General features: G+C 50.4%; 1 protein-coding gene across 1 annotated transcript in view; it reads left to right on the top strand.

Moving 5' to 3' along the window:
• Nucleotides 1-11,881, top strand: part of ADAMTS14 (ADAM metallopeptidase with thrombospondin type 1 motif 14) — a gene marked incomplete at its 3' end in the record, with an annotated part of 71,765 nt that overhangs the window by 26,252 nt on the left and 33,632 nt on the right. Inside the window, 3 exon segments of the mRNA XM_014940356.1 lie at nt 257-687; nt 8,472-8,628; nt 9,841-10,037. Coding sequence (XP_014795842.1) covers nt 257-687; nt 8,472-8,628; nt 9,841-10,037 — 785 coding nt within the window.

Below are 11,881 nucleotides of genomic sequence, written 5' to 3'. Positions count from 1 at the left end.
GGGGGGGTGTTGGTTTTGATGGGGAATTTTGGGGGGGAGACGAGTGGAGGCTGGTGGGAACTGGTTGGAGCGCTTGGAGCACATCAACCCGAGTTGATTCTGCCCAGTTGAAGCTACAAAGAGAAGGGGTGGGGGGGTTGTGGGGCTCGCCAAAGGCAACCCCACTCTTTGGGTTGGCCACCGCCACCCCGGGGTGGGGGATGCTCCATGCCCATGGCTTCCCTCCCTCTTTTTTTTCCCCCCCTTCCCCTGGCAGAGCTCCTCCTGTCCGGCAAACTCAGCGAGTATGGTGTGATCGTCCCCTTCAGCGCCGATTGCCGGGGTCGCTTCCTCTCACACGTGGTGTCCGGCCAGGTGGCGGTGGGGTTTGGAGAAGCTCCTTGCCCCCCATCCCACCATCATCATCACCACCATCATCACCATCACCGCCGCCGCCGCATCCCCCGCAGCCCCCTGGATGAGTCCCCCCAACGCCGCTGGCTCTACTTCAACGTCACGGTTTTTGGGAAGGAGCTGCACCTCCGGCTGAGGCCCAACCGCCGGTTGGTGCCGCCGGGGGCCGTGGCTGAATGGCAGGAGGATTTTGAGGTGCTTTTTCGGGAACCCCTCCGACGGCGCTGCCTGTTCACCGGTGACATCTCCGGCATGCCCGGCGCCGCCGTGGCCATCAGCAACTGTGACGGACTGGTAAGGACCCAGGCTCGGAAGGGGTGGTCTGTGCACGCTGCCTGTCTCTCAGGGTGGGTTTCTCCAAAAGAGGTGGACCACAGTTTTCCTGAAACCTGATTTTTTTGATGATTGTAGAATCGTAGAACTAGTTTGAGTTGGAAGGGACCTTAAAGATCATCCAGTTCCAACCCCCCTGCCCTGGGCAGGGACACCTCCCACCAGACCAGGTTGCTCAAAGCCCCCTCCAACCTGGCCTTGGACACCTCCAGGGATGGGGCATCCATGATGCCTGAGGTGGACATCTCCCCGTTTCTGGCTGGCCACTGTCCCCACGTGGCTTGCGGTGTAAGCAGGGCAGGATACTTCACGTGTGAGTGCTTCACCCCACTGCTATATTTATTTAAAATGGTTAAAAACATTACCTGTCCCATGTCCCCGCTGCCTCCTGCCCACAGGTGGACACTGTCAGATGCCATTATGCCCTGAGGCTCTGCCCTGCCTCTGGGCTGGTACCCAACGCCGCTGGTGATGCTGCTGCATCCTCCCTCACCCCCCCTTTTTACTTCAGGAACTATTTTGCTGCGTTTTCCACCTCTTAAATGAGGCTGTGTGAGCTTGAGCATCTCCTGACATCACTCTTAGTGTGCCATCTTGCTCCCGCTCCTGTTTTGGGGAACAACCTCTCATTTTTTTCCCTACTTGGAGCCTTTGGGGCTTTCTGAGCACCGAGTGAGCGCAGTTCAGCATCCCAAACTTGCCGCTGCAGAGCTTTAATTGCTTAAAAGGCTCTGTTCCCTCCTTTAGCCTCAGTGTCTGGTCTGCCCCTGGGTTTCGTACGTTTGATAAACTTGAGGAATGGCTTCTTCTTATTATTTTTACACCTTTGGCCCGTTGCCCTTCAAATTTCCTTGGAGCCAATTTAATTCGTGTTTCAGGTGCCAGCGTTTTTCTCCTGGTACCACTTCACGTTACTCCTGGGTTGAAAGAAATGTCTTCTTTTGTCCTTTTTTTTTTTTATTTTTTTTATTTTTAATACATTTCTTTTTTTGGGTTGTTTTATTCTGGGAGTTCCTTAGCCAATTTTGGCTGCTGCTAGCACGAACAATTTGGCATTCCTTTCTTTTTATACAGTGCCTGGTGTTACTATATGAGCAGAAATGATAGAGCAGCGTGGCTAGAAATACGTATTTCGCCTACGTATACTGCTTGGTGGGTTGGTGGGGTGGTTTTTTTTGGTGCCAACAATTTGGGCACATAATCCACACCTTTTGAAGCGTCTTGTTTGCGATCGGATGAAGAAGCTGTGAACTTTCTCCGTGGGCTGGTGAATTTGGGCAGGTTTGAAAGCTTTGAAGGTATTTCCTACCAGTCCTGCGAGCAACTGGTAGTGGCTGCGTCTGGAATGAAAAGCTGGGTTGGGTTTTTTTTTCCAGTGTGCAGGTTGCATTGTAGGCATAATTCCTGGTGGCATCACAAGCTCAGGGATGCTGGAAGCCATCCGTAGCCGAGTCCATCTCCCCGCCGTGCCGGGATGCAGCGAGGATGATCTTAAGGGGGTTTTTCTTCCCCAGAGCCCACTCTACTCTCAGGCTCCATCTCATGTAGGCTTTATTTTGACTTTTCTAGGCTTTAATCCCAAGTTCTCCCATCTCAGCCCCTCGCACACCTTCTCAGATGGGGGTTGTCATTATTTTTGCCCTTGTTCCAGCCGTCCCTTGGTGGCAGGCTGCAGCAGCGATGCCAATTTAGGATGTAGCTTGTCCTGCAGGATTCTTTTCCGTGAGGATTTCTGCAGCCACACCTGTCTCCTGCCACCCATGGTACCCCCCAAGGTCCGAATTTTTTAAGCTTGTGTAAAGGAAGAAGCAGCTTTCCCCCCAGGATCAGCGATGTTAGGGCTGTGGTTGCTGATGTGTCATCTCACAGATGGTTTGTTTCTTCATGTGGAGCTCCAGCAGCACTAGGGAAGAGAAAAGAAAAACACAACTTTTTTTTTTTTTTTGCCTTTTTTTTGCTTTTTTTTTTTTTTTTTTCTTCTTACTTCTTCCTGCAATGTATTTATTGCTCCATGGCCAACAAAGAAATGCCCTGGCCTCAAGCAGCAATTTCCCATCATCTGGCGAAGCAGATGTGGTGATCGTAGGCTGGGGGAAGAGGTCAGGAGGACGGAGCCCGAGCAGGGGCTCTGCTCCTCCCCCCGTCAAGAGGATTTTGAGATACGGCCAACGTAGCAGTTGGTTTCTCTCTCTCATGGGTTTTTCTGGCTGGTGTAGGTTGCTGTATGGTTCTCTGGCTTAAGTTAGTCCGACAGCTTCTATCTGCTCAGGGTCCATCCCCTTTTGGAGGAGCTGTGAGATCAAAAGGACCCCCTCAAAATAAAAAAGCAGTGAAAAGAGCTTGATGTAGCAGATGGGGCAAGAAACAGAACCTCAAGGCGGTGAGAGGGGTGGATGGGATGGGAGGATGCTCTTTATGACCATGCTCTACCTCCAGCATGACCCAGCAGAGCATCTGGGAGGGATGGAGGTGGTCAGGAATGTTGTTAACGTGGTGCTTGGTAGGAACTGACCTAATTTGGGGAGCACTGGCTGTAGGTCGCTTTGTAGCTCGTCGATAGGCACGTACCCTGGGATTGCTGTGGACTTTTTTACTGGAAGTTATCCCTGAGCTTCAGAAGGGGGTCATGGTGTGCGTGGGAGGCACAGGACTGCTGGTTTCTGCTCGGAGGAAGCATTCTGGGATGGTGCAGATGATGGCTGTGTACACAAAGAGATTACGCTGTGTATAAACGGAGACCGAGATTATAAATAATGAAAAAAACCACCCCAACCAACCAGTTCTTGAAAAGAGAGTACACATTTAGTCTTTCCTAAATCCATATTTAGCCATCTAAGTGAGCTTATTTTTTTTTGTTGTTGTTTCACAGATGCCAAACCCACGGCACCTTCCACAGCTGTTATTTGCTGCAGGCATCCACCACGCGTGAAAATCTGGCTTTTTTTGTTGGCTTTTTTTTTTAGCAAGGGTGTCTCATACCAGGCTGGGAAGATGCTGTCCTCTGTAACATAATTTCAAAGCTGATCCAAGCCACCAAAAAAAAAAAAATTCCTCACTGGTAAAGTAGCATTAGTCAAAAATCTCCCCCAGCAGACACGTCTCTTTCCACGCTGGCTTTCGAAGCGTGTGGTTGACCTGGCTTCCTTGGAGCTTTGCTGGTTGCAGGGACGGGGTGAAGAATTATCATCTGCCTTTGCTTTCCACGCCTGACTTTTCCCCCTCTGGGGTTATTCCCATCAAACACTGACAAACTGTAGAGCCAGCGTTTTCCGTCCCCTGGCTCGCTCTGGATGGGTGGAAGCAGATCAGCAAAGCACAAATGCCCTGGGGAGCAGTAATTAACAAGGGGTGAAGGGAGAAACAATCCCTATAACGATGCCCCAGTGCAAAAAAATATCCAAAAATCCTCCAAGATTTTTCCCTGCAACTCCTGAACTGTAGGATTAATATCAAGAAGGAAAAAAAAAAGGTGCTGGTTTAAATGTCCAGAGGGTGAGGTCCTGGGCTAGTTTGGTTTTTACTTGGATAACGAGCGCTTTCTCCCATGTGATAATCCTAATTTTTAGCTGTGAGAAGAAAGCCAGGCCCTATTTGGTCTGAAAATCTAATTAATTAGTTAGGACTGAGCCTGTCTCTGTGCCCTCACCCCATCAGGAGCTACATTTGAGTCCTGGCTTGGGTGAAGCCCAGCTGGAGCGGCTCCCTGTCCGTGGGCATCCCAAAAATCTCTTGCCTTGGCAGCAAGAGCAGGGAAAAGCAGTCGAGGAGTGCAAAGCATTGAGTTAAGATGGGTTGCAAAGCCTGAGTTGTGGCCAGAGAGGTACCAAAATAGTGACAGAGCATCTCTGGACCATGCCCTGATGCCATGTGTGCCCCCTCCAACTGCTGCCAGGTGTGGTCCAGATACATCCCTCCCCGAAACCCCCCCCAGATGCCCTCGTTGGGTAATCTCTGGATGAAAGAGGAGCGAGTGATGCCTAGTGACAGTGCCTGCCTTCACACAGCCTGGCTTTCGGGGACTTTTTGTCCAAATTAAGTGTGAATGGGGTAGGAAAAATACATACTATGCACGCAGCTGGATTTCCCCCTCCTCGGCTCTGTTTGCTTCTCTGGCCGAGTGAAGCGGGTTTATTAATTTTTCCACATTTCAGCTGCATCGAAGTGTCAGAATTTCCTGAATTCCTGTGGGAGTTGGAGCTTTTTGCCCAGTGGTGGTGGAAGAGCCGGGTACCCAGGGTGCTGGGGGGGGGTGTCCCCCACTTTGGGAGGCTGGCACCGGACCAGCAGGGCCAGTTCCTCTCTCCCACAGCCTGGAGAGCTGGAAAAGAGACTTCACCCTCTGCAAGCTGGCAGAAGGGAGTTTGATGTTTTCCTTAAAAGAGAAAGAAAAGAAGTACATGTTCCCTCTTTCCACTCAAATTGTCTTCAAAGGGCTGTTTTCTAGCTTGGGAATTACCAAAGAGCTGCAGACAGTTAGAAATATCGGTAACCATAGTCCTACCTTGCCAGATTTAATTTGATTTGCTATTACTAGGCCAAATAGAACCGGGGGTGGGAAGCCTGTGGCAAGTCGATCGTTGATGGGATGGGATGGATCTCTTGGCAAGAGCCCAAGGAAAGCTCACTGGGGCTTTTTGGGTGGCGTCTGGCCTCTCTTGCTGCCTCCCTACGGTTATAACCCTCCCGACATGCTGAAATACAACCCCAGCTGCTCCTTTAGGAGACCGAGCAGGTTGGTGCATGCCTCCTGCAGTGGTGTTTTAATTTTTTTTATTTTTTTATTTGCAAAATGCTGCAGTTTCTGTTTCGTTTATCAGTCTACCCTGATGGCACAAGCCCCCCCAGTACCCCCTTTGCCCATGGGCCGTGGCTGGAGTTTTACGGTGTGTTGCGTCCCGCCTTTGGGGGAAAGCACGGGCGAGAAAATCTGGGCTGCTTTATTTCTTGAGCCATATATAATCGGTCACGAGCAGCGCAAACCCAAGTGGGTTGTGGCTCGGGACCAGGCTCTTTCATATTTTAATCCAGCCTTGCCCCGGCGCGGCGGCGCAGCTTTCCTCTGGCTGCCTGACTCAGCAAATCCAGGCTTTTCGCCTTAAAACCCATAAACTGGCTTTGGGGTGCCTCCTCCTGGGTGAAACGCCCCGTGGCAGGGCTGTTGAGGGGACAGAGGTGTCCCATCAGACCACCTCCTCCTCAGGCAGGGTTTGCTGCTTCTGCCACAGGGCTAAAATAGGATGCTGGCCGGGGTACTGTGCCGGGTGATTTTTGGGTAGCAGGAGTGTCCCTTCCAGCCCCAAATTTGTAGAGATGTGCAAGCTGGAGGCATGTTAGTTGGTGGGAAATCATCAGCATAATTCATGCGTGCAAAATCCAAGTGTGTTTGTGACACCAGTGTCAGATGCCCAGTTCTCTGCCCTTCATAGCTATTCATTTTTGTGCAAAGCGATGGATGCCCAACTTCTCTTATTATACAATAAAGAGCAATGGCTGGGACCTGCCCCACCATCAAGGACTTGCCCAAACATCACTGGACCTGACCTGTGGGTTGGCTCCCTGGCTTGATCTCTGCCTCACCACCACCACCACCTCGCCTGGGGCTCCAGGTTCTTGGTTGAACCTGGCTGTGAAAGCTGCCAGTTGAACAGCTGGAAAGCTGCCCAGCAGAAAAAGACCTGGGGGTGTTGGTCGACTGTTGGCTGAACAGGAACCAGGTTGCCAAGAAGTACAAAAGAATCCTGGCTTGCGTCAGGAACAACATGGGGAGGAGGACTCGGGAGGTGATGGTCCCCCTGTCCTGGGCACTGGTGAGGCCCCACCTCGAGGGCTGGGTCCAGTTTTGGGCCCCTTCCCACAAAAAAGACCTTGAGGGGCTGGAGCGGGGCCAGAGAAGGGCAACGGAGCTGGGGAGGGGTCTGGAGAAGAAGTCTCCTGAGGAGAGGCTGAGGGAGCTGGGGGGGTTCAGCCTGGAGAAAAGGAGGCTGAGGGGAGACCTTGCTCTCTCCAACTCCCTGACAGGAGGGTGTAGCCAGGGGCGGGTTGGGCTCTTCTCCCAAGTCCCAGGCCATGGGACAAGAGGAAATGGCCTCAAGTTGCACCAGGGGAGGGTCAGATTGGAGAGTAGGAAAAATGTTGACACAGAAAGGGTTATCAGAGTTTGGAATGGGCTGCCCAGGGAAGGAGTTGAGGCATCATCCCTGGAGATATTCAAAAGATGAGTTGATATGGTGCTTGGGAATATGATTTACTGTTGTGGGGTTTTTTTTAGTTTTTTTTTTTTTTACTATGGTTGGACTAGATGATCTTTAAGGTCCCTTCCAACCTAGGCATTCTGTGATTCTGTGATTCATCTCCTTGGCTGAGGGGTGGTGGGACAAGCCCTGGCAGGAGAGAGGTCCTGCTCTGGTGACCTGAAGGTCTCCTGTGGGCAGGATCTGAGATACGTGTGTCAGGCGAGTTGTTCCTCGCACAACTGCCCGTACTTAAGATTCCTCGGGAAGGAGGTAAAACAAAACCAGCCAAAAACCTGCTTTCCAGAGGAGTTAAGCAGCTAATAAAACCCAAGTGGAGCAGGAAATTTGATGAAGTCTGACAGAGCCAGGTTGGCTGATGCCACGGTGAACGCAATGGTACGTGAATGCAAAGGGGGATCCAGTGACCCAGGAGGGCTTGGAAGAGCCCCAGCTTTGCCTCTTAACAGAGCTCACGTCTGTGTGAAGCTCTGTGCAAGGACTACGGGTATATTTTGTTTTTATTTTATTTTATTTTTTCTTGATGAGAGCGGTTCTAATACCCCAGCCCCCATGAGGACTCCAGGAGGGAGACGCCGCTGAAGGCCTTGCTGTAAGAAGGGGTCCATATGTTCTGCCTGCACTTTCTGGGCAGCTATTTGACAGCAGGACCGTGCTCCCTGATGGAGGGAGCTGTGAAAAAATGCTGGGCTGGTGGTGGTGGGGGCTGCCCGTGGGATGGAAGCCAAATCCCTTCGCTTGCCCGAGGCCCAGGCCGGCTGGTGCCGTGGGGTAGCAATGCTGGAGCTGATGTCAAGGGGGATTTGGTGGGAAGCTTGGTGTTAATTAGGAGCGGGCTGGTAGCCAGGACAACATTTCCAACCGTGTTTGCCCTCTCATTCATCCCCTCCCCGTGTTTGGGAGGTGGAGTCGTAAGGCTTTCCAGCTTCTCTTCCAAAGGGATTCCCCGGCATTAATTCCCAAGCGCTTGGTGGGACGAAGACGATGGTTTCTTTTTCCTTCCTTCTCGCTGGGACAGCAGTTAGCTGTGCCAGAGAAATGGCTGATTTCCCCCCCTAGCACCGTGGGGATGGGGATGAGGATGAGGATGGGGAGGATGGAGGGGAGGCGAGGTGGCGTGGGAGCCCATGCAGCCTCTATTCCTGACGTGCAGGGAGAAAAACTCATTGCTGATGAGAAGGAACGGAGTTTCCTAGCCATATACAGACATAACTTGAACCGTGGCCAGTTTTTTTCTGTTCAGTTGGTTTTGTCCCCCTTTTGGTTTTTTTTTTCTTTTTTCTTTTTTTTTTCAGTCTACAAAATGAAAGGTGGTTGTACGTGAACGTGAGCCAGTGCCATGGAGCAGCTATGGGACACCCGGTTTATTCGGGATGCTTTTTCTCCTTGCATTCACTCCATCGATCAGCGATGAGTAGATTGAGTATGTATTCTATAAAAACACACCTTTTTTTTTTTTCTCCCCCCTTTCCTTTATTTCTTTGTGGAGTCCAGGCTGGCCTGATTCGGACAGACAGCAACGAGTTCTTCATCGAGCCCCTGGAGAGGGGGCAGCAGGAGACAGAGGAACACGGGAGGGCCCATGTGGTGTACCGCCGGTCGGCCATCCGGCAGGATGGTGCTGAGCCCCACCAAGACCTACACCCCCAAGGTAGGCCCTCCTCGAATCTAGTCTTATCTTGATAATAACTATTTCTTGAGGGGGGAAGGATTTCTCCTTCCACATGCCTTCAGGATCACGTCTAGCCCTATGGCTTTAGCCCGGCTTCACTGCCGGTTTGGTCACCAGTGAGAAGAAAGGAAAGAACACGCTGGGTTTTTACTGGGAGCTTCGAAATTCTTGTGAATTTGGTCAAAGTTGGATGAGTTGGTTGGACTCGATGATCTCAATGGTCCCTTCCAACCATGAAGATTCTGGGATTCTGAGTTATATATGAGTTACTCTTCCCTTTGAAGAGGAAGAATCTCCTAGATGGGTGTGATCAGGCCCATGGATGATCACACCGGCCTTGGGATGGGAAGCAGAGTTGGGACTCATGAGTGAAGGGGTCAGAAGGAGTCAGACTTGCCTCTCCCTATGACTTGGAGATGTAGGTGCTGCAGTCTTGTTTTAATCGCCTGTACGTCGTAAAATGTAGCCTTGATTTGACTTTTTAACAGATGACAGAAGTCCTTCCTTTTTCCCAGCATTCATAATTTATGGCACTTTTTTAGCACCGTGTCCTTTTCTTTCTTCTCCTTTGCCTCAAAGGAGAAAAAGGGGGTTTTTTCTTTAACAGCATCACAGCCCTCTGTGTGCATAAATCGCCTGCTGACTTCCCCTCTCACCCTCACAAAGCCCAGCGCACCCAGAAGTGTTTACGAGCGTGGGGTCAACGTTGGGCAAAAAGCACTCTATGAACCTATTTGTATTTATGCAGAGGCATCAGCCTTCCCTGGTCTTTATTCATCTCTTGTTACACCGTAATTAGCTTTCCAGGGTGTGCTCGTTGCTTTTGTAGCATCACTAATGGAGTTGCGATTGAGAGCTTCAAAGGGACTGCTGGGGATGAAGGAAGGGTATGATGAAAGATATGATGAAGGATGCTGTCAAGGAGAAGCTCCCAGCCTTTTTTGTGTCCTCCCTAGCTACCCAGGTGTGTCCCACCACCACCCAGTGGTCAGTGGAGGACCATAGATGCATCTTTTAGGGCTGGTGCTCCCAATTCAGAGCCATTTCCCCACCCATAGAGCGAGCTGGATCATCAGCCTCGTTGGAGTTAAACATCCTGATTTATTTTTCCTGCTGAACTTAGTGGGTTCTTGGATTGTCACCTTGATGTTGGGTCACCTCACTGGCTGATTCTCTTTCTGTCCCTCTTAGTGCCCGGCGTGCGGGTGGGTGATCTCCCCAACTCCCTGGAGCTGATGACGGAGCAGTTGGGGGACGCGGAGCGCAAGAGGCGCCACGCCAGGAAGGATGACTACAACATCGAGGTCTTGTTGGCGGTGGATGACTCGGTCGTACGTTTCCACGGGAAGGAGCACGTCCAGAACTACGTCCTCACCCTCATGAACATAGTAAGGCTTGGCTTTGGGGGGGCTGTTGGCCGTTGGCTCCCACCCCTCCTTTGGTTTGCTGCTCTTCTGATGCTGCAAATCTCTTTTATCCTGGAAAAAAAAAAATGGGTTGAGGAGGGAAAATGGTTTGAGGAGGTTCTGGTGTTCAATAGATGTGGTAGTTGGAGTGATGGAAAGCAGAGACCTTTTATCTTCATCTCCATCACGTTCCCCTGGCCTATGGCAGGGTCCGGCGTGGTGGTGGTTCTCACTGTCTATCACCCAAGCCTAAGAGCATCTTCTCTTTCTTCTGGCCTAGACCATCTCCTCCTATGGCCGAAATCTCAGCAAATGCTAGGAAAGAGGATGGTTATTAATTATTTAGTTTGAAATGATGACGTTTATGGGTTTTTTCTTTGTAGTTATTACGTTTATTATTTATTTTGAAGAATATTTGTTGATGAGGGGAAGATTTTTAGACACTTTCAGAAGTTTTTTCACACTCCTTGGGAAACCTGTGCACCTCCAGGATTAGCCAGATGTGTCTGAAAAGGAATTTAGGGCAGCTTTACAGCAGCCCTGCTTCTGCACCTCTCCTCTCGTGGTGCCGTGGGGCAGCCTGCACTGATTCCCTGCAGCACTTTCCTTTCCTTTCTAAGGTAAAAACGTACATATTCCCCAAGTCCTGAGAGATGTGGAAGGATCAATATTTATTCAGCTATTCATCTTGCAGGAGGCTTGCTCTGCCGGCACCTGAATGTCTGCAAATAGGGTCACAGCTCAAAGATCTCTTTCGTGCGCTCTCCCAATTTTTTATTTTGTTTTCCATGCTTTATCCTTGCCCCTATTTACTTATTTTTATTTAAGTACTCTTTTTTATTTTTTTCTGTGATGATGGAAAGCGTTCGAAAGGAGCAACTGGCTCTGAAATAACCGAGATATAAAGATGCTTTGGCTTTTTTGGTTGGTTGCCTGTTATTTTGGGCGTTATTTCTGCCCAGGCAGGCAGGCTCAGAGCCACGTTGCCAGCGATGGAGGTGAAATTATCAACATAAGGGGTAAAGATTTGCAGGATCAGAGGCCAAGCCTAATGTGGCCAGTCCCAAAAAGAGAAGATACTGGTTTTAAAAAGCAAATGCCTTCATTGGAGCGTTTTATTCTCCTGATGCTGGCGGTGGGATGCTCTCAGTGTCACTTAAATTCACTTTCTGAAAGTTTCTCCCCTTTGCTTATTAAATCCTTCTGGGAGGGAGGGAGGGAGAAGCCACGAGGTTCCCCGTTCCCACCCCGGGCTCTTCCCACGTTTCGGGGGTTGGAGATGATGTCATTTTTCCTTTCCTATCCCAGGAGAGGGGGGAGGGTTTGGGCACCCGGGGATTGTCAGCTCTAATCAAAAGGTTGGTTTTTCAGGCGCATTTCATGGTTTCTACCCCGCGGGCAGGACTTTTCAGGGAGTGAATGCTTGGGATGCTGTGCTGGGAGAAGGGAGGACCGCTGTCTATTCACATAAAGGCAGCTCTGGAGACTTTAATGAATTAAATAAAGGGGGGGTGTGTGTGTATGGAAAGCAGCATCAATAAAAAGGGGGAAAACCCCAGGATAATGCCCGCAACAAATACTTCCCCCGAGTATTATTTCCTTCTACACATTCTTCCCCCACCCCCCTTCCCCTTCTTTCTTTCTTTCTGGTTTTTAGTGAGTTTTCTTTCCAGCTTTGCCATGACCTCCTCCGCCTCCTCTTCCCTTGGCGCCGCCTCATTTCCTTACCGGCTTGGGTTGCCTTAAAACACCCGATTCAGCAGAAAAAAAAAAAAAAATAAAAAAAATAAAAATGCTTTCTGGCCTGGATGGCAGAGGGGAGAGAG

The sequence above is a fragment of the Calidris pugnax genome, unplaced genomic scaffold (assembly GCF_001431845.1).
Source record: "Calidris pugnax isolate Ruff unplaced genomic scaffold, ASM143184v1 scaffold39, whole genome shotgun sequence".
NCBI lineage: Eukaryota > Metazoa > Chordata > Aves > Charadriiformes > Scolopacidae > Calidris > Calidris pugnax.
This window is presented reverse-complemented; position numbering and strand designations above follow the sequence as displayed.